The sequence below is a fragment of the Cyclopterus lumpus genome, chromosome 24 (assembly GCF_009769545.1).
Source record: "Cyclopterus lumpus isolate fCycLum1 chromosome 24, fCycLum1.pri, whole genome shotgun sequence".
Taxonomy (NCBI): domain Eukaryota; kingdom Metazoa; phylum Chordata; class Actinopteri; order Perciformes; family Cyclopteridae; genus Cyclopterus; species Cyclopterus lumpus.
The window spans coordinates 1,229,921-1,252,420 of record NC_046989.1 but is presented as its reverse complement, the minus strand read 5'-3'; the positions used below and the strand labels follow the sequence as shown (position 1 = coordinate 1,252,420).

The 22,500-nt window shown below is 44.6% G+C and overlaps 2 protein-coding genes across 4 annotated transcripts in view; one reads left to right on the top strand and one right to left on the bottom strand.

Moving 5' to 3' along the window:
• Positions 1–3,012, bottom strand: part of bub1 (BUB1 mitotic checkpoint serine/threonine kinase) — a 19,281-nt gene extending 16,269 nt beyond the window's left edge. Inside the window, exons 1-3 of the mRNA XM_034527194.1 lie at positions 2,876–3,012; positions 2,724–2,783; positions 1–78 (exon numbers count right to left, since the gene is read on the bottom strand). The exon at positions 1–78 is cut by the window's left edge and continues 64 nt beyond it. Of these exons, the coding sequence (XP_034383085.1) occupies positions 1–78; positions 2,724–2,783; positions 2,876–2,898 (161 nt within the window). The 5' untranslated portion in view covers positions 2,899–3,012. The remainder of the gene's footprint in view (positions 79–2,723; positions 2,784–2,875) is intronic.
• A 425-nt stretch (positions 3,013–3,437) lies between these two features.
• pex7 (peroxisomal biogenesis factor 7) overlaps positions 3,438–22,500 on the top strand; it is a 47,581-nt gene continuing 28,518 nt past the window's right edge. Inside the window, exons 1-8 of one of the 3 annotated variants that reach the window (XM_034527236.1) lie at positions 3,438–3,552; positions 4,186–4,687; positions 4,951–5,008; positions 6,256–6,406; positions 6,492–6,569; positions 6,662–6,770; positions 18,947–19,053; positions 19,220–19,333. In XM_034527236.1, the coding sequence (XP_034383127.1) occupies positions 4,579–4,687; positions 4,951–5,008; positions 6,256–6,406; positions 6,492–6,569; positions 6,662–6,770; positions 18,947–19,053; positions 19,220–19,333 (726 nt within the window). In that variant the 5' untranslated portion in view covers positions 3,438–3,552; positions 4,186–4,578. The remainder of the gene's footprint in view (positions 3,553–4,185; positions 4,688–4,950; positions 5,009–6,255; positions 6,407–6,491; positions 6,570–6,661; positions 6,771–18,946; positions 19,054–19,219; positions 19,334–22,500) is intronic. The other 2 variants (XM_034527237.1, XM_034527238.1) reach the window with 2 other exon arrangements.

Sequence of the window (22,500 nt, the reverse complement as noted above, 5' to 3'; positions counted from 1 at the left end):
TGGACCAGAGCGTCGAACACCTGCGACATCCCGCCGCCCCCGCCTGCAGGTAGGTTCTGCTCCAGGTACTCCACAAACCTGGGGAGAGTCACGGGGGTCAGAGTGCGTACAGGGCTGCACGGGGGGGGGGGGCCCGGGTCAGACCCCCGATGGGTCGGTTCTCCGGTTCCTCCCACAGTCCAAAGACATGCAGCTCAGGTTAATTGAACTCTGAATGGCCCGTAGGGGTGACTGGTTCCCCGTGTGAGTCCAGGTGAACCGTGCTCGGCTCCAGCGCCCCCGACCCTGAATAGGATAAGCGCCTGACACACACACACACACACACACACACACACACTCACCTGATACGTGCATTAACAGAGGGAACATCAGGAAGGGGACCCTGAACAGGTGAGTCGTAAACCACGTTCACTGTAATATCTACTTTATGACATAACACCACACTTTAAATACACCTAAAGCACCCATTTCAGAATAAAGTATGCACGTATTCATTATTGAGTACGTCATCACATTGAAGACACATAAATACTCTACTTTAGAGAACTGATGGCGGATTAAAAAGTCAATAAAAAGCAAAAACAGCGCATGAATAATCCTGACTATGGATTATATGACAAATTAATAAAGACAAGTTGTGCATATTGTGGTAAAGGTGGAGCTAATTATGAATATGCACGTATTTAAAAAAGGACTCAACGTGGTACTTCTGGCTCAGTACATCAACGTGGTACTTCTGGCTCAGTACATCAACGTAGTACTTCTGACTCAGTACATCAACGTAGTACTTCTGGCTCAGTACATCAACGTGGTACTTCTGGCTCAGTACCTCAACGTGGTACTTCTGACTCAGTACATCAATGTAGTACTTCTGACTCAGTACATCAATGTAGTACTTCTGACTCAGTACCTCAACGTGGTACTTCTGACTCAGTACATCAATGTAGTACTTCTGACTCAGTACATCAACGTAGTACTTCTGGCTCAGTACATCAACATAGTACTTCTGACTCAGTACATCAACGTAGTACTTCTGACTCAGTACATCAACGTAGTACTTCTGACTCAGTACATCAATGTAGTACTTCTGACTCAGTACATCAACGTAGTACTTCTGACTCAGTACATCAACGTAGTACTTCTGGCTCAGTACATCAACGTAGTACTTCTGGCTCAGTACATCAACGTAGTACTTCTGGCTCAGTACATCAACGTGGTACTTCTGACTCAGTACATCAATGTAGTACTTCTGACTCAGTACATCAATGTAGTACTTCTGACTCAGTACATCAATGTAGTACTTCTGACTCAGTACATCAACGTAGTACTTCTGACTCAGTACATCAACGTAGTACTTCTGGCTCAGTACATCAACGTAGTACTTCTGGCTCAGTACATCAACGTAGTACTTCTGGCTCAGTACATCAACGTGGTACTTCTGACTCAGTACATCAACGTAGTACTTCTGACTCAGTACATCAACGTAGTACTTCTGGCTCAGTACATCAACGTAGTACTTCTGGCTCAGTACATCAACGTGGTACTTCTGGCTCAGTACATCAACGTAGTACTTCTGGCTCAGTACATCAACGTGGTACTTCTGACTCAGTACATCAACGTGGTACTTCTGACTCAGTACATCAACGTAGTACTTCTGACTCAGTACATCAACGTAGTACTTCTGGCTCAGTACATCAACGTGGTACTTCTGACTCAGTACATCAACGTGGTACTTCTGGCTCAGTACATCAACGTAGTACTTCTGGCTCAGTACATCAACGTAGTACTTCTGACTCAGTACATCAACGTAGTACTTCTGGCTCAGTACATCAACGTAGTACTTCTGACTCAGTACCTCAACGTGGTACTTCTGACTCAGTACATCAATGTAGTACTTCTGACTCAGTACATCAATGTAGTACTTCTGACTCAGTACATCAACGTGGTACTTCTGGCTCAGTACCTCAACGTGGTACTTCTGACTCAGTACATCAATGTAGTACTTCTGACTCAGTACATCAACGTAGTACTTCTGGCTCAGTACATCAACATAGTACTTCTGACTCAGTACATCAACGTAGTACTTCTGACTCAGTACCTCAACATAGTACTTCTGACTCAGTACATCAATGTAGTACTTCTGACTCAGTACCTCAACGTGGTACTTCTGACTCAGTACATCAATGTAGTACTTCTGACTCAGTACATCAATGTAGTACTTCTGACTCAGTACATCAATGTAGTACTTCTGACTCAGTACATCAACGTAGTACTTCTGACTCAGTACATCAACGTAGTACTTCTGACTCAGTACATCAACGTGGTACTTCTGGCTCAGTACATCAACGTGGTACTTCTGACTCAGTACATCAACGTGGTACTTCTGGCTCAGTACATCAACGTGGTACTTCTGACTCAGTACATCAACGTGGTACTTCTGACTCAGTACATCAACGTAGTACTTCTGGCTCAGTACATCAATGTAGTACTTCTGGCTCAGTACATCAACGTGGTACTTCTGACTCAGTACATCAACGTAGTACTTCTGACTCAGTACATCAACGTAGTACTTCTGGCTCAGTACATCAACGTAGTACTTCTGGCTCAGTACATCAACGTGGTACTTCTGACTCAGTACCTCAACGTGGTACTTCTGACTCAGTACATCAACGTGGTACTTCTGACTCAGTACCTCAACGTGGTACTTCTGGCTCAGTACTCACTTGTCCCACGGCTCCAGAGGGTCGTCTCCGGTGTACGAGCTGAGACTGCTCTCGAAGCGCCTGGAAGGACACAGGAAACCAGTGAAACCAGTGACGATGAAACCAGTGAAACCAGTGAAACCAGTACACTTAACGCGTCCGTGTTCACTTACTGTAGATAACTGGCGATATCCATGAAACCTCGAGTTGAGGCTGCAGTAAGTCGGACTTTCTTCAGAAGACGACGACGCGTCGGCGGCTTTACTTTTTCTCTTCAACGTTTGAATTTTCGCGCTCAGCCAATAGCAACGAGAGGGTTCCGCGAATGGGCGGAGCCAACCACGCCCCCAACGGGTGACGAGTTTCCGGTGTAAAAGAAAAATACCCCCAAAACACATAAATAAAAAGAAATATAAATGTCAACAACTCTTTTGTTCGTGTTTTATATTAAAGACAAAGAAAAAAGTGACTTAATGATGTTTTAAAATAAATATATGTATCTTGTCGGTGTCGCGAGGTTGTTGGGTCAGCTGATCAAAACCCAACGTGTGACGAGTTTCCGGTGCAAAATAAATACAAATATATAAAAATGTTTAACGTTTTGTTAAGTGTGCGTTTTAAATTAGGATACATTTAAAACAAAGTGACTTAATGATGTTTTAAACAACAACAATGATCTTTCTAAATGATTTGTAATTATTGTCCGTGTCGCGTGGATGTTGGGTCAGCTGATCAAAACACGGAAGTGGAATCCACGGGAAGAGCCAGAAGGTCTTCTCAGGATCCATGAAGCTCTATCCGGTTGTTTTAACGTTCAAAGTCTGAACGTGGTCGTCTCTCCTCCGTCTGTGTGAGTTTTTAATGTGTTCCCGTGGTCACGTGGTCACTGTTTACGTCACACGTGTACTTTCAGTGTACTTTATCTTCTATATGGTGGAAGAAGTACTCAGCTCTTGTACTTCAGTGTCACCGTGTAGAAATACTCTGTTACAAGTACAAGTCTTGCATTCAAAATATTACAACATCAGCGTCAACATGTAGTTAAAAGTAAAAGTACTCATTATGCATAATGGTACATTTCAGTATAATATATATTATCCAACTGTATTCTAATGATTGATAATTGAATGTGTTCTTCACTTTATTGTTGCAGCTTGTAAAGATGGATCTATATTACTTTATATCCGACTGGGTGGCTTAACCCGTAACAATAATACATCATAATGTATTCGTTGATTAATAATCTGAATTCAGTTTATTAATTCAGTCATTGAAATGGGAAAACCTAGAGATATAAAACACTTATAGTTTTATTCACTTTTGTAATGAAAACAAGCACAAATAGTAGATATTATTTAAACGGTTTCATGAAAAAAAGAAAATAAATCATGTTAAACTGAGTAATCGTTGACTCCGCCCACGTGAAGCAGCTGCAGAAATAGAACATTGTGATTCAGCTTCATGACATCACTTCCTTTTCCAGAGGGACTCCAGAGGGACCCCAGAGGGACTCCAGAGGGACCCCAGAGGGACCCCAGAGAGACTCCAGAGGGACTCCAGAGGGACCCCAGAGGGACCCCAGAGGGACTCCAGAGGGACCCCAGAGGGACTCCAGAGGGACTCCAGAGGGACTCCAGAGGGACCCCAGAGGGACTCCAGAGGGACTCCAGAGGGACTACAGAGGGACTCCAGAGGGACTCCAGAGGGACCCCAGAGAGACTCCAGAGGGACTCCAGAGGGACTCCAGAGGGACTCCAGAGGGACCCCAGAGGGACCCCAGAGGGACTCCAGAGGGACTCCAGAGGGACCCCAGAGGGACTCCAGAGGGACTCCAGAGGGACCCCAGAGGGACCCCAGAGGGACCCCCTCGGCGCTGATGGAGAAGGTGTTCCGCTGTCCGGCCCGTCATGGCTACGCCGTGGAAGTTTCTCCGTTCATCCCCAACAGAGTGGCCTGCGCTGCCTCCCAGTACTACGGCATCGCTGGTTAGTGTGGTGCCCTCACCCAGCTGTGGGACACCAGGGACCAGCAATCTGAAACACGTCACACACACAGACTATCATGTGACTCTCAGGACATACACATCGTTATGCTTCAAGATACAGGAGTTATGGGTCAATATATTACAATGTATATCTACTAATAATCCAAAGTGTTTTTGAGGACCAACCTGGTGTCACACAACACAACAATGCTGTACTTGTGTGTGTCAACATGTATAACCCTCATTGTTTGTGTGTGTTCGTAGGCGGCGGCTCCCTGCTGGTCCTCGATGAGACGGAGGACGGGGTCGCTGTGGTCCGGAGGTGAAGAAGTGCTTTGTTTCATTTCTTTTGTTTCATATATATTTATATATATAAGGTCGTTATTTATATATATATATATATATATATATATACCTGATTTTATTTCAGTTGCGTGAAAAGTGATCATCTGCAACGATAAATGTGGTGTGTGCCAATGTGCTGACACGTGTGTGTGTGTGTCTCTGTCTGTGTGTGTGTGTGTGTATGTCTCTCTCTCTGTGTGTGTGTGTGTGTGTGTGTGTGTGTATGTCTCTCTCTCTCTGTGTGTGTGTGTGTGTCTCTGTGTGTGTGTGTGTGTGTGTGTATGTCTCTCTCTCTCTCTCTGTGTGTGTGTGTCTCTGTGTGTGTATGTCTCTCTCTCTCTGTGTGTGTGTGTGTGTGTGTGTGTATGTCTCTCTCTCTCTGTGTGTGTGTGTGTGTGTATGTCTCTCTCTCTCTGTGTGTGTGTGTGTGTATGTCTCTCTCTCTCTCTCTGTGTGTGTGTGTGTGTGTGTCTCTCTCTCTCTCTCTCTGTGTGTGTGTGTCTCTGTGTGTGTATGTCTCTCTCTCTGTGTGTGTGTGTGTGTATGTCTCTCTCTCTCTCTGTGTGTGTATGTCTCTCTCTCTGTGTGTGTGTGTGTGTGTGTATGTCTCTCTCTCTCTGTGTGTGTGTGTGTGTGTGTGTGTGTGTATGTCTCTCTCTCTCTGTGTGTGTGTGTGTGTCTCTGTGTGTGTGTATGTCTCTCTCTCTCTCTCTCTCTCTCTCTGTGTGTGTGTGTGTGTGTGTGTGTGTATGTCTCTCTCTCTCTGTGTGTGTGTGTGTCTCTGTGTGTGTGTATGTCTCTCTCTCTCTCTCTCTGTGTGTGTGTGTGTGTTTGTCTCTGTGTGTGTGTATGTCTCTCTCTCTCTCTCTCTCTCTCTGTGTGTGTGTATGTCTCTCTCTCTCTCTCTCTGTGTGTGTGTATGTCTCTCTCTCTCTCTCTCTGTGTGTGTGTGTGTGTGTGTCTCTGTGTGTGTGTATGTCTCTCTCTCTCTCTCTCTCTCTCTGTGTGTGTGTGTGTGTGTGTGTGTCTCTGTGTGTGTGTATGTCTCTCTCTCTCTCTCTCTCTCTCTCTCTGTGTGTGTGTGTGTCTCTGTGTGTGTGTATGTCTCTCTCTCTCTGTGTGTGTGTGTGTGTGTCTCTGTGTGTGTGTGTATGTCTCTCTCTCTCTGTCTCTCTCTCTCTGTGTGTGTGTGTGTGTGTGTGTGTGTGTGTGTGTGTGCGCCAGCTGGGAGTGGTGTGACGGTCTGTTCGACGTGGCGTGGAGCGAAGCCAACGAGCACGTCATGGTCACCGGGGGCGGGGACGGCAGCCTGCAGCTCTGGGACACGACCAATCACGACGCTCCGCTGAGAGTGGCCAAGGAGCACACGCAGGAGGTGAGAGGACCGCTTCACTGGGGGAGGAGCCTGAGGATGCCGTGTGTGTGACTGTGTGTGTGTGTGTGTGTGTGTGTGTGTGAAGGTGTACTCTGTAGACTGGAGTCAAACCAGAGGAGAGAACCTCATCGTCTCTGGTTCGTGGGATCAAACCGCCAAAGTGGTGAGTTTCCTTCTGTTTTTAACTTTGTCGTCTCTTCTTTGACGGCGCCGTGTTTTTTTTTTTAATTTCCGCGTATGCGTTCGCTCCTCCAGTGGGACCCGGCTCTCAGCCAATCGCTGACCACGCTCAGGGGTCATGAAGGGGTCATCTACAGCACCATCTGGTCGCCTCACATCCCAGGATGCTTTGCTTCGGCCTCAGGTGAGAGACCGCACGCAACACGAGCGGTTTGTGAATTATTTCCTCAATGTTTTTATTGTCTTTTATTGACATGTTTACAGTTCGGTGTGCTGAGACACACGAGGAGTCTCCTTCAGCTTGTGTGGCGTTCAGGAGCAGGTTGCACAGCACCGACTAGTTCCTGAACGCCACACGATGAGCACCAGATAAAATATGATGGAACTTTATGTAATGTAATGTATTAATCCTGAAGGAAATCCTCGTGAGAGTTTCATTCAAGAACAGCAAAACCTCAATAGAATACAAATATAAACATATATAGAATAACAATTATTAAGTGGAAATATATAATGCTGACATCATTGCACAATAGAACCAATAAGAATCAGGCACATAAATACAGTAAAAAGATTAAACTGAAAAAGTACAACAGTAAAAATAGAAAACGAGGAAACTAAAGATATATATTTTTTTATGGTAAGTGATAAATTAAAGAAGTATGCAGGAGGTCAGATGTGCATTAAGCCACATCAGTGCACGTTTCTCTTGATGCAGTAAAACATGAGCACAATCATTCTGCCCCATGTTTAGATTCAGTGTGGGAACACTTGTGTAATCTGGCCACCAGGTGGCGCTGCAGGATGTTAAAACTCTCATGTTGCTTCAGGACCTTCAAGTTCAGAAAGGTTTGAGCTCAAAGTCACAAAGGAAGTCTTTTATTATTAATATCCAGTTATTTGGCTGTTTATTCTATGAGCGTAACGCTTTGTGTCATGAGGTACATTGTGTCTTTCATGTCATTTAAAAAGGTCCCAGTTTACACAACAACTCATGAACTCCAGTGTCCACCAGATCATATTACAGGGTGGAAGTATTCACTATACGGTCTTCTCAATTAATTTGAGCTGGATGTTGATTGGAGGGTCGGCTCCTAATTAAGAATGGAGAGAGTCTGTGCTGCAATAATACAAACTTCTTATATTTCTTAATTTGTTTGATTCCATTGAAACCATTTCTTATTATCGAGGAGGCATTTTTTCATATTTTAAAGTGAATATTTCTGTTACGGTCTGGAGAGCAGGCAGCTTGGGATGGAGGAGTGGACGTCGTCGTGGTGACGTCACCCGTTGGTTTGTGGACTGATGTTTTGAAGCCTTGATTTTGGCGATTTCGCCGTCGCCATCTTGGATTACAGCCGTCGCCATGTTGTTGTTTTTCCCAACTTCAAAAAAGGCTGTCGCCATCTTGATTTATATGCTGTCGCCATCTTGATTTATATGCTGTCGCCATCTTGGTTCTGTGGCTGTCGCCATCTTGGTTTATATGCTGTCGCCGTCTTGGTTTATATGCTGTCGCCGTCTTGGTTTATATGCTGTCGCCGTCTTGGTTTATATGCTGTCGCCGTCTTGGTTTATATGCTGTCGCCGTCTTGGTTTATATGCTGTCGCCATCTTGGTTTATATGCTGTCACCATCTTGGTTTATATGCTGTCGCCATCTTGGTTCTGTGGCTGTCGCCGTCTTGGTTTATATGCTGTCGCCATCTTGGTTTATATGCTGTCGCCATCTTGGTTTATATGCTGTTGCCATCTTGGTTTATATGCTGTCGCCATCTTGGTTTATATGCTGTCGCCATCTTAGTTTATATGCTGTTGCCATCTTGGTTCTGTGGCTGTCGCCGTCTTGGTTTATATGCTGTCGCCATCTTGGTTTATATGCTGTCGCCATCTTGGTTTATATGCCGTCGCCGTCTTGGTTTATATGCTGTCGCCATCTTGGTTCTGTGGCTGTCGCCATCTTGGTTTATATGCCGTCGCCGTCTTGGTTTATATGCTGTCGCCATCTTGGTTCTGTGGCTGTCACCATCTTGGTTCTGTGGCTGTCGCCATCTTGGTTTATATGCTGTCGCCATCTTGTTGGTCAGGAGAGAGAATGCAGCTTTAACACATGAAGCATAGACTTCTATACAATCAGAGGAGTCGCCCCCTGGTGGTCAGTAGAGAGAATGCAGCTTTAACACATGAAGCATAGACTTCTATACAACCAGAGGAGTCGCCATCTTGGTTCTGTGGCTGTCGCCATCTTGGTTTATATGCTGTCGCCGTCTTGGTTTATATGCTGTCGCCGTCTTGGTTTATATGCTGTCGCCGTCTTGGTTTATATGCTGTCGCCATCTTGGTTTATATGCTGTCGCCATCTTGGTTTATATGCTGTCGCCGTCTTGGTTTATATGCTGTCGCCGTCTTGGTTTATATGCTGTCGCCGTCTTGGTTTATATGCTGTCGCCGTCTTGGTTTATATGCTGTCGCCGTCTTGGTTTATATGCTGTCGCCGTCTTGGTTTATATGCTGTCGCCATCTTGGTTTATATGCTGTCACCATCTTGGTTTATATGCTGTCGCCATCTTGGTTCTGTGGCTGTCGCCGTCTTGGTTTATATGCTGTCGCCATCTTGGTTTATATGCTGTCGCCATCTTGGTTTATATGCTGTTGCCATCTTGGTTTATATGCTGTCGCCATCTTGGTTTATATGCTGTCGCCATCTTAGTTTATATGCTGTTGCCATCTTGGTTCTGTGGCTGTCGCCGTCTTGGTTTATATGCTGTCGCCATCTTGGTTTATATGCTGTCGCCATCTTGGTTTATATGCCGTCGCCGTCTTGGTTTATATGCTGTCGCCATCTTGGTTCTGTGGCTGTCGCCATCTTGGTTTATATGCTGTCGCCGTCTTGGTTTATATGCTGTCGCCATCTTGGTTTATATGCTGTCGCCATCTTGGTTTATATGCTGTCGCCATCTTGTTGGTCAGGAGAGAGAATGCAGCTTTAACACATGAAGCATAGACTTCTATACAACCAGAGGAGTCGCCCCCTTGGTTCTGTGGCTGTCGCCGTCTTGGTTTATATGCTGTCGCCATCTTGGTTCTGTGGCTGTCGCCATCTTGGTTTATATGCTGTCGCCGTCTTGGTTTATATGCTGTCGCCATCTTGGTTTATATGCTGTCGCCATCTTGGTTTATATGCTGTCGCCATCTTGGTTCTGTGGCTTTCGCCGTCTTGGTTTATATGCTGTCGCCATCTTGGTTTATATGCTGTCGCCATCTTGGTTCTGTGGCTGTCGCCATCTTGGTTTATATGCTGTCGCCATCTTGGTTTATATGCTGTCGCCATCTTGGTTTATATGCTGTCGCCATCTTGGTTCTGTGGCTTTCGCCGTCTTGGTTTATATGCTGTCGCCATCTTGGTTTATATGCTGTCGCCATCTTGGTTCTGTGGCTGTCGCCATCTTGGTTCTGTGGCTGTCGCCATCTTGGTTCTGTGGCTGTCGCCGTCTTGGTTTATATGCTGTCGCCATCTTGGTTCTGTGGCTGTCGCCATCTTGGTTCTGTGGCTGTCGCCGTCTTGGTTTATATGCTGTCGCCATCTTGGTTCTGTGGCTGTCGCCATCTTGGTTTATATGCTGTCGCCGTCTTGGTTTATATGCTGTCGCCATCTTGGTTTATATGCTGTCGCCATCTTGGTTCTGTGGCTGTCGCCATCTTGGTTCTGTGGCTGTCGCCGTCTTGGTTTATATGCTGTCGCCGTCTTGGTTTATATGCTGTCGCCATCTTGGTTTATATGCTGTCGCCATCTTGGTTTATATGCTGTCGCCATCTTGGTTTATATGCTGTCGCCATCTTGGTTTATATGCTGTTGCCATCTTGGTTCTGTGGCTGTCGCCATCTTGGTTTATATGCTGTCGCCATCTTGGTTTATATGCTGTCGCCATCTTGGTTTATATGCTGTTGCCATCTTGGTTCTGTGGCTGTCGCCATCTTGGTTTATATGCTGTCGCCATCTTGGTTTATATGCTGTCGCCATCTTGGTTTATATGCTGTCGCCATCTTGGTTTATATGCTGTTGCCATCTTGGTTCTGTGGCTGTCGCCATCTTGGTTTATATGCTGTCGCCATCTTGGTTTATATGCTGTCGCCATCTTGGTTTATATGCTGTCGCCATCTTGGTTTATATGCTGTCGCCATCTTGGTTCTGTGGCCGTCTTGTTTTTGCAACCAAAAGCCATTTTTAGGTGATTTTTAGTTAACTTTCATGAAGTGAAAACAAACAGAGTCGCGAGATGAAAACACTCACTCATCCTTCAGACTTAAAGTTGTCATTAGTGAAATATCATCACAGCTTTAATTGTGAAACTTCTACGTCTCTGTAGTTGAACCAACGTCTTCAAGTCGATCTAAACCGTAGTGATGAAGACGGCAGTAAAGAAGTCCTTCTCCTCTCGCTCTCTCCAGGAAGTGAGCTTTAGAAAGACAATGAAGTCAATCAGTTCGGCCCGGAGGGAGCGCTGGGTTTATCTCATCCGTATAACTTTATCAGAGGGGCGGAGCCTGTTCTTCAGCGTGTAGCCGGGCTGGAGTCGGATGTGCAGCAGCTCTGTAACTAGTTGGCTAATGAGTTTGTGTTAATTGGTTTCTGAGAGCGAGAGATTCAATCAGTGGAGCCGTTAAGCTCCGGTTGCTCAGGGGGTTCAGCGGCGTGACCTTTTAGGGAAGACTGCCGGTTTAAAGCCCGTTTTAACCCACATGGAGATCCTGGTATGTCCTAATGTATGGTTCCTCGTCACACCTGTCGCCTCTCTACTGTCCACCTGTGAATAAAAACACAACAAGACGTATTGTACTCTTTTCAAACATGTTACAGTTAAATCAAATAAATGTGTAATAATTAATTAATTATCTTGTTTTTTTTCGCAACCAAAAGACATTTTAAGGCGACCAAAATGTTTCAATCAACTTCCATGACGTAAAAACCAACTGTGAAAGGGTTAAAGTTGCTCACTCATCTCAGATTTAAAGTTTTCATTGGTGAATTATGCCAATATAATATGCTTTTATTGTGAAACAGTCTTCGTCTTTGTGGTTAAAAAAAGAAGATAACAAATGAAAAGTTAATCAAGTCCAATGTAATAACACATTATCTCTCTCTCTCTCTCTCTCTCTCTCTCTCTCTCTCTCTCTCTCTCTCTCTCTCTCTCTATATATATATATATATATATATATATATATATATATATATATATATATATATATATATATAAACAATATACTGAACACCAGGACACTGAAGATGTAAACAAAGATTAGCTGTGAGTTGATTAGTGAATGCAGGTCCAGTGTTATCCGTTGGGTTTCAGGCCATCAGATGAACCCTCCAGTGGAGATCTGGAGCTGCAGCTAAATGGTTTACCTCCACAATAAAGGCGTCACGTGGACCGGCTGCTTCGCTCCATGTTCACCTCTCGTCTGACGCGTCCACCTGCAGACGGGCGCCTCATTCACAATACACGACAACCACTGTATTACCCTTTGATGTGGAGCGGTGAGCCGGAGTTTATTCACCACCAATAAAGACTGAAAACTACAAAAGAGAAGATGGAACTTCTTGCGTCCAGTGAACAGGAAGTGACCCTAAAGCATACTCTGCTTTATGGTCTGTTTGACTCTAAATGACCATAATTTACTAAATGAACATCACGCTGTATTGAAGAAGACTTGAAACTAGAGATTGAGACCAAAAACTAATGTTTACAATGTTTACTGAGGGAATACATCAAGAGAAGTAGAGTCATTTATATAGACTTCTATACAACCAGAGGAGTTGCCCCCTGGTGGTCAGGAGAGAGAATGCAGCTTTAACACATGAAGCATAGACTTCTATACAACCAGAGGAGTCGCCCCCTGGTGGTCAGGAGAGAGAATGCAGCTTTAACACATGAAGCATAGACTTCTATACAACCAGAGGAGTCGCCCCCTGGTGGTCAGTAGAGAGAATACAGCTTTAACACATGAAGCGTAGACTTCTATACAACCAGAGGAGTCGCCCCCTGGTGGTCAGGAGAGAGAATGCAGCTCTACCACATGAAGCATAGACTTCTATACAACCGGAGGAGTCGCCCCCTAGTGGTCAGGAGAGAGAATGCAGCTTTAAGACATGAAGCATAGACTTCTATACAACCAGAGGAGTCGCCCCCTGGTGGTCAGGAGAGAGAATGCAGCTTTAACACATGAAGCATAGACTTCTATACAACCAGAGGAGTCGCCCCCTGGTGGTCAGGAGAGAGAATGTTTACAGTTTACAACTAATCAGGTTTTCAAATGTTAGGGTACGTGAACTGTGAAATTAAATATTTGATCATTTTTGTCATCATCACAACTTCAGTGTCCAAACAAGCCTGTGTGTGTGTGTGTGTGTGTGTGTGTCCTCGTATAACTTGTTTTCTTGTGAACACTCATTTCAGGGACCACTTTATAATGGCATCAAGCCAACACTGACTGTGTGTGTGACTGTGTGTGTGTGTGTGTGTGTGTTCCTGGCCAGTGGTGGAGGGTCTGCCAACACTGCGACAGTCATAAAGAACCGTTCCTCCTCCTGAGAGGTTTTAGGCCGTTGTGTGAATATTTCTTTCTGAAAAGTCTAAATGTCCCAAAAGCAAACGTGACTCTGTTAGAAGGTGAAACCTCTAAACCTCTAAACCCCTAAACCCCTAAACCTCTAAACCCCTAAACCTCTAAACCTCTAAACCTCTAAATCTCTAAACCTCTAAACCCCTAAACCTCTAAACCTCTAAACCTCTAAACCTCTAAACCCCTAAACCTCTAAACCCCTAAACCTCTAAACCCCTAAACCTCTAAACCCCTAAATCTCTAAACCTCTAAACCTCTAAACTCCTAAACCTCTAAACTCCTAAACCCCTAAACCTCTAAACCTCTAAACCCCTAAACCTCTAAACCCCTAAACCTCTAAACCTCTAAATCTCTAAACCTCTAAACCTCTAAACTCCTAAACCTCTAAACTCCTAAACCTCTAAACCCCTAAACCTCTAAACCTCTAAACCCCTAAACCTCTAAACCTCTAAACCTCTAAACCCATCTCCTCTTCCTCCTCTTCTTCTTCTTCCTCCTCTTCCTCCTCCTCCTCCCCCAGCAGTGTCATCCTCCACTCGACCCCATCCTGCCGCTTGCCATCGATTCCTTCACAGCCGTTTGAACGCTTCGCTTCCTTTCCGTGTGTGTGTGTGTGTGTGTGTGTGTGTGTGCGTGTGTGTGTGTCTTGCTGATACAGCATTACTACACACCAGGTGTAACAGAGCAAGACCATTTTACAGAAGCCAGCCTCTATAGGCTGCAGAATACACACATGCACGCACACAGTGTGTGTGTATGTGTGTGTGCGTGTTTCCTTGTCTCCTCTCTATTGTCCTCTGTTTCCTTGTCTCCTCTCTAGTGTCCTCTGTTTCCTTGTCTCCTCTGTAGTGTCCTCTGTTTCCTTGTCTCCTCTCTAGTGTCCTTTGTTTCCTTGTGACTTTCCTAGTGTTCTCTAGGACACTAAAAGGTTTTTAGAGAATCAAGAGCTGTAGACTTTGGTCGAGTTTCAGAGATTTCTACTTAGTGTTGATTCAACTTTGTCTGTTTCCATCAGGAACACACACACACACATAAACACACACTTAAACACACACACTCTCACACACACATAAACATACACGTGAACACACAATTGGAGCTCACAACCAAAGAGTGTGTGTTTATGTCTGTGTGTGTGTGTTTATGTGTGTGCGTGTGTGTGAACCTTTGTCTGGAAGCCTGCTATCAATTATTTAACCAGACACTACCTGCTATCATTGAACAAACACACATATAATTGACTGTGTGTGTGTATACTTTAAGTGGAGGCTCACTGTGTGTGTGTGTGTGTGTACTTTAAGTGGAGGCTCACTGTGTGTGTGTGTGTGTACTTTAAGTGGAGGCTCACTGTGTGTGTGTGTGTGTGTACTTTAAGTGGAGGCTCACTGTGTGTGTGTGTGTGTACTTTAAGTGGAGGCTCACTGTGTGTGTGTGTGTGTACTTTAAGTGGAGGCTCACTGTGTGTGTGTGTGTGTGTACTTTAAGTGGAGGCTCACTGTGTGTGTGTGTGTGTGTACTTTAAGTGGAGGCTCACTGTGTGTGTGTGTACTTTAAGTGGAGGCTCACTGTGTGTGTGTGTGTACTTTAAGTGGAGGCTCACTGTGTGTGTGTGTGTGTGTGTGTACTTTAAGTGGAGGCTCACTGTGTGTGTGTGTGTGTACTTTAAGTGGAGGCTCACTGTGTGTGTGTGTGTACTTTAAGTGGAGGCTCACTGTGTGTGTGTGTGTACTTTAAGTGGAGGCTCACTGTGTGTGTGTGTGTGTGTGTACTTTAAGTGGAGGCTCACTGTGTGTGTGTGTGTACTTTAAGTGGAGGCTCACTGTGTGTGTGTGTGTACTTTAAGTGGAGGCTCACTGTGTGTGTGTGTGTACTTTAAGTGGAGGCTCACTGTGTGTGTGTGTGTGTGTGTACTTTAAGTGGAGGCTCACTGTGTGTGTGTGTGTGTACTTTAAGTGGAGGCTCACTGTGTGTGTGTGTGTACTTTAAGTGGAGGCTCACTGTGTGTGTGTGTGTGTACTTTAAGTGGAGGCTCACTGTGTGTGTGTGTATACTTTAAGTGGAGGCTCACTGTGTGTGTGTGTGTATACTTTAAGTGGAGGCTCACTGTGTGTGTGTGTGTATACTTTAAGTGGAGGCTCACTGTGTGTGTGTGTGTGTACTTTAAGTGGAGGCTCACTGTGTGTGTGTGTGTACTTTAAGTGGAGGCTCACTGTGTGTGTGTGTGTGTACTTTAAGTGGAGGCTCACTGTGTGTGTGTGTGTGTACTTTAAGTGGAGGCTCACTGTGTGTGTGTGTGTACTTTAAGTGGAGGCTCACTGTGTGTGTGTGTGTGTGTGTACTTTAAGTGGAGGCTCACTGTGTGTGTGTGTGTGTGTGTGTACTTTAAGTGGAGGCTCACTGTGTGTGTGTGTGTGTGTACTTTAAGTGGAGGCTCACTGTGTGTGTGTGTGTGTACTTTAAGTGGAGGCTCACTGTGTGTGTGTGTGTACTTTAAGTGGAGGCTCACTGTGTGTGTGTGTGTGTGTGTACTTTAAGTGGAGGCTCACTGTGTGTGTGTGTGTGTACTTTAAGTGGAGGCTCACTGTGTGTGTGTGTGTACTTTAAGTGGAGGCTCACTGTGTGTGTGTGTGTGTACTTTAAGTGGAGGCTCACTGTGTGTGTGTGTGTGTACTTTAAGTGGAGGCTCACTGTGTGTGTGTGTGTGTGTGTGTACTTTAAGTGGAGGCTCACTGTGTGTGTGTGTGTGTGTACTTTAAGTGGAGGCTCACTGTGTGTGTGTGTGTGTGTACTTTAAGTGGAGGCTCACTGTGTGTGTGTGTGTGTACTTTAAGTGGAGGCTCACTGTGTGTGTGTGTGTACTTTAAGTGGAGGCTCACTGTGTGTGTGTGTGTGTACTTTAAGTGGAGGCTCACTGTGTGTGTGTGTGTGTGTACTTTAAGTGGAGGCTCACTGTGTGTGTGTGTGTGTGTGTACTTTAAGTGGAGGCTCACTGTGTGTGTGTGTGTGTACTTTAAGTGGAGGCTCACTGTGTGTGTGTGTGTACTTTAAGTGGAGGCTCACTGTGTGTGTGTGTGTGTACTTTAAGTGGAGGCTCACTGTGTGTGTGTGTGTATACTTTAAGTGGAGGCTCACTGTGTGTGTGTGTGTATACTTTAAGTGGAGGCTCACTGTGTGTGTGTGTGTATACTTTAAGTGGAGGCTCACTGTGTGTGTGTGTGTGTACTTTAAGTGGAGGCTCACTGTGTGTGTGTGTGTACTTTAAGTGGAGGCTCACTGTGTGTGTGTGTGTGTGTGTACTTTAAGTGGAGGCTCACTGTGTGTGTGTGTATACTTTAAGTGGAGGCTCACTGTGTGTGTGTGTGTGTACTTTAAGTGGAGGCTCACTGTGTGTGTGTGTGTGTGTACTTTAAGTGGAGGCTCACTGTGTGTGTGTGTGTACTTTAAGTGGAGGCTCACTGTGTGTGTGTGTGTACTTTAAGTGGAGGCTCACTGTGTGTGTGTGTGTGTATACTTTAAGTGGAGGCTCACTGTGTGTGTGTGTGTATACTTTAAGTGGAGGCTCACTGTGTGTGTGTGTGTGTACTTTAAGTGGAGGCTCACTGTGTGTGTGTGTGTACTTTAAGTGGAGGCTCACTGTGTGTGTGTGTGTGTATACTTTAAGTGGAGGCTCACTGTGTGTGTGTGTGTGTGTGTACTTTAAGTGGAGGCTCACTGTGTGTGTGTGTGTACTTTAAGTGGAGGCTCACTGTGTGTGTGTGTGTGTATACTTTAAGTGGAGGCTCACTGTGTGTGTGTGTGTGTGTATACTTTAAGTGGAGGCTCACTGTGTGTGTGTGTGTGTGTGTACTTTAAGTGGAGGCTCACTGTGATAACATGACAGACGTAGAACAGAATTAGTTCTTTCTTCGTTCAACGTTTGTTTCACTGAACCTCAAATCTGAATGAACTTTAGGAGAAAAGTCTAAAAGAAACCGACAGAAAGTAGAACAACAACAAGATAAACGACTGAACTGGATTCAACTTAATGGAAGCAGGTTGTAGAAACTCAAGAGGGGGAAAAGATAAGCAAGTCATTTGTTCTTCTGTTGCATCTCTGCTGCAGGAAACAACAACAACAACAACAACAACAGCTCTGCTCTCACTTTGGCCCCAAATAATTCGGTTTGTTTCCTGAGGTGTAAATTTACGGTTTGTTTTCACACCCCAGAACTCCTCTGAAGCTTTGATGGATGTTAGTTGTTAACGTCTTTAAGTGTTAAAGCTGCATTCTCTCTCCTGACCACCAGGGAGCGACTCCTCTGGTTGTATAGAAGTATATGCTTCATGTGTTAAAGCTGCATTCTCTCTCCTGACCACCAGGGAGCGACTCCTCTGGTTGTATAGAAGTATATGCTTCATGTGTTAAAGCTGCATTCTCTCTGCTGACCACTAGGGGGCGACTCCTCTGGTTGTATAGAAGTCTATGCTTCATGTGGTAAAGCTGCATTCTCTCTCCTGACCACCAGGGGGCGACTCCTCTGGTTGTATAGAAGTCTATGCTTCGTGTGTTAAAGCCGCATTCTCTCTCCTGACCACCAGGGGGCGACTCCTCTGGTTGTATAGAAGTCTATGCTTCATGTGTTAAAGCTGCATTCTCTCTCCTGACCACCAGGGGGCGACGACTCTGGTTGTATAGAAGTCTATGCTTCGTGTATTTAAGCTGCATTCTCTCTCCTGACCACCAGGGGGCGACTCCTCTGGTTGTATAGAAGTATATGCTTCATGTGTTAAAGCTGCATTCTCTCTCCTGACCACCAGGGGGCGACTCCTCTGGTTGTATAGAAGTCTATGCTTCATGTGTTAAAGCTGCATTCTCTCTCCTGACCACCAGGGAGCGACTCCTCTGGTTGTATAGAAGTATATGCTTCATGTGTTAAAGCTGCATTCTCTCTCCTGACCACCAGGGAGCGACTCCTCTGGTTGTATAGAAGTATATGCTTCATGTGTTAAAGCTGCATTCTCTCTGCTGACCACTAGGGGGCGACTCCTCTGGTTGTATAGAAGTCTATGCTTCATGTGGTAAAGCTGCATTCTCTCTCCTGACCACCAGGGGGCGACTCCTCTGTTTGTATAGAAGTTTATATTTCATGTCTTAAAGTCGCATTCTCTCTCCTGACCACCAGGGGGCGACTCCTCTGGTTCTATAGAAGTCTATGCTTCATGTGTTAACGCTGCATTCTCTCTCCTGACCACCAGGGGGCGACTCCTCTGGTTGTATAGAAGTCTATACTTCATGTGTTAAAGCTGCATTCTCTCTCCTGACCACCAGGGAGCGACTCCTCTGGTTGTATAGAAGTCTATGCTTCGTGTATTTAAGCTGCATTCTCTCTCCTGACCACCAGGGGGCGACTCCTCTGGTTGTATAGAAGTATATGCTTCATGTGTTAAAGCTGCATTCTCTCTCCTGACCACCAGGGGGCGACTCCTCTGGTTGTATAGAAGTCTATGCTTCATGTGTTAAAGCTGCATTCTCTCTCCTGACCACCAGGGGGCGACTCCTCTGGTTGTATAGAAGTCTATGCTTCATGTGTTAAAGCTGCATTCTCTCTCCTGACCACCAGGGGGTTGTATAAAGCTGACACCTCCCTCCTCGTTGAGTTGTCGTCACTTTACTGCTCTCGTAACGCTTCCTGTAGCGCCACCATCAGGTCAACATGTTTATGACCACATTTGAAGTTTCTTTCTCTCTGAATGCTTCCAGGCGACGGGACGCTCAGAGTTTGGGACGTGAAGAGCGCCGCCTGTCGATTGGCCATCCCGGCGCACAAGGCTGAGATCCTGAGCTGCGATTGGTGCAAATATGACCAGGTAACCGCCCACCTGGACCAATGTAGATTATGTGATTTATCTACGGTGCTTGTTTTCAGAGTAAAATACATTTATACGTCACAAGTCTGTTCTAGTTTTATTCTTTATTATTGGAGTTGTGGATTCATTTTAACAGACATTTAACTCTCTCTCTGTCTTTCTGCAGAACATCGTGGCCACAGGCTCAGTGGACTGCAGCGCGTGTGTGTGGGACCTGAGGAACGTCCGGCAGCCTGTCAATCAACTGTTAGGCCACACCTACGCCATCCGCAGAGTCAAGGTACACACACACACACACACACACACACACACACACACACACACACACACACACACACACACACACACACACACACACACACACACACACACACACACACACACACACACACGCTCGCTCCATCAAATGTAACAACACTTTGTTCTCAGAATGGAGAGCAACATGTGTGTGGCAGAGATGCAGTTCACAGCCTGACAGCATCAAAAGACACACTTAAATGGACTTAATAACACCACACGCACACACACACACACACACGCACACACCACAAACAGCACACACAGTAGATGTATGTGTGTATGAGAAAAGACGGCTGCAGAAGAGTTCCCAAACGCTTCCCACTTACTCAGATTACTTACTTGTCTCACACACACACACACACACACACACACACACACACACCTGACTTCACCCAATCAAGTAACTGTCTTGCTCAAGCTGTGTTTTTCAGGACAGGTGTCACTAATCGATCCACCCTTAGTGTGTGTGTGTGTGTGTGTGTGTGTGTGTGTGTGTGTGTGTGTTTTGTCAGTGTTTGCAAATCTGTCTGCTTGTATTGATCCTCTGGAGAAGCAGAGAGGAGCCGTGACCTTTGACCTCCATGTGCGAGGACTTATTAAGCTCACGAGGTGAAAATACACAATGTGGCCGATAACTCATCGGAGGCCACGAGTAAAGCACCGCCATACAAAGAGGAATTCAACCAGAACACAGAGATGTCAAACAGTTGAGTTTAAGAAGGGAACTTAAATCACGCTCTGTCTGGACTCGCCCCGACACCTGTTGCCATGGAGATCCACCCAGGGACAACCTAGCTCTGAGGATCACTGAGCCACTCAAACTGCTCCACCGCGTTAAGAGAGCACTCAGTAATTGAGTTTGCTAAGCTAACAACTTGATTCAAGATGGAGCTCCTCCGATGGGAAGCTCCTCGGCCGAGCTGACAGTCACCTGGAGCTGCATCACAACCACGTGTGAAGAAATACTTTTAAGAAAACATATATATAGAAAGATCTCAACGACCTGGATTCCATCTCTTTCGAGCATAATGAAACTGTATTGAAAGACGTTGAGTCTACACACTGCACCACATGTTGTTAGTGTCAACTCAAGTCATTTAGATATTCACCTCTTCTGTGTCCAGGGAGCCGTTGGGTGGAGGTCGCCTCCCCGTCAAAGTTGTCATTCTCAACCTCAAATCTGTAAATAAATCTGTAAAATTGTTTGTTCATCAAATAACAGGAAAAATCAAATGAAGAGTTTCTGCAGGTTGCAGCCCATTTAATGAAATCGCCAATTTCTCAATATTTCCAAAGCGTTGACTTTATGCTTAACCCATTACGTTCCTCTCTGGGCTATTTGTTTACATCAGTTACCTTGATATGCTCAAAGTTACTGTTATTACGTTACGTTGTTAAGATCAATATTACGTTACGTAGTTACGTTACGTAGTTACGTTACATTGTTACGATCAATATTACGTTACGTAGTTACGTTACGTTGTTATGTTACGCTGTTATGTTACGTTGTTATGTTACGTTGTTACGTTGCGTTGTTACGTTACGTTGTTACGTTACGTTGTTACGTTACGTTGTCAAGATCAATATTACGTTACGTTGTTACGTTACGTTACGTTGTTAAGATCAATATTACGTTACGTAGTTACGTTACGTTACGTTGTTACGTTACGTTGTTACACGTTGTTACGTTACGTTGTTACGTTACGTTGTTAAGATCAATATTACGTTACGTTGTTACGTTACGTTGTTACGTTACGTTGTTACGTTACGTTGTTACGATCAATATTACGTTACGTAGTTACGTTACGTTGTTACGTTACGTTGTTACGTTACGTTGTTACGTTACGTTGTTACGTTACGTTGTTAAGATCAATATTACGTTACGTTGTTACGTTACGTTGTTACGTTGCGTTGTTACGTTGCGTTGTTACGTTGCGTTGTTAAGATCAATGTTACGTTACGTAGTTACGTTACGTAGTTACGTAGTTACGTTACGTAGTTATACGTTGTTACGTTACGTTGTTACGTTACGTTGTTACGTTACGTTGTTACGTTACGTTGTTACGTTACGTTAAGATCAATATTACGTTACGTAGTTACGTTACGTAGTTACGTTACGTAGTTACGTTACGTAGTTATACGTTGTTACGTTACGTTGTTAAGATCAATATTACGTTACGTTGTTACGTTACGTAGTTACGTTGCGTTGTTAAGATCAATATTACGTTACGTAGTTACGTTACGTTGTTACGTTGCGTTGTTACGTTGCGTTGTTACGTTGCGTTGTTACGTTGCGTTGTTAAGATCAATGTTACGTTACGTAGTTACGTTACGTAGTTATACGTTGTTACGTTACGTTGTTACGTTACGTTGTTACGTTACGTTGTTACGTTACGTTGTTAAGATCAATATTACGTTACGTAGTTACGTTACGTAGTTACGTTACGTAGTTATACGTTGTTACATTACGTAGTTATACGTTGTTACGTTACGTTGTTACGTTACGTTGTTACGTTACGTTGTTAAGATCAATATTACGTTACGTTGTTACGTTGTTACGTTACGTTGTTACGATCAATATTACGTTACGTAGTTACGTTACGTTGTTACGTTACGTAGTTACGATCAATGTTACCTTACGTTGTTACCTTACGTTGTTACGTTACGTTGTTTTGTTACGTTACGTAGTTACGTTACGTTGTTACGTTACGTTGTTACGTTACGTTGTTAAAATCAATATTACGTTACGTTGTTACGTTGTTACGTTACGTTGTTAAAATCAATATTACGTTACGTTGTTACGTTACGTTGTTACGTTACGTTGTTACGTTACGTTGTTACGATCAATATTACGTTACGTAGTTACGTTACGTTGTTACGTTACGTTGTTACGTTACGTTGTTACGTTACGTTGTTAAGATCAATATTACGTTACGTTGTTACGTTACGTTGTTACGTTGCGTTGTTACGTTGCGTTGTTACGTTGCGTTGTTAAGATCAATGTTACGTTACGTAGTTACGTTACGTAGTTACGTAGTTACGTTACGTAGTTATACGTTGTTACGTTACGTTGTTACGTTACGTTGTTACGTTACGTTGTTACGTTACGTTGTTACGTTACGTTAAGATCAATATTACGTTACGTAG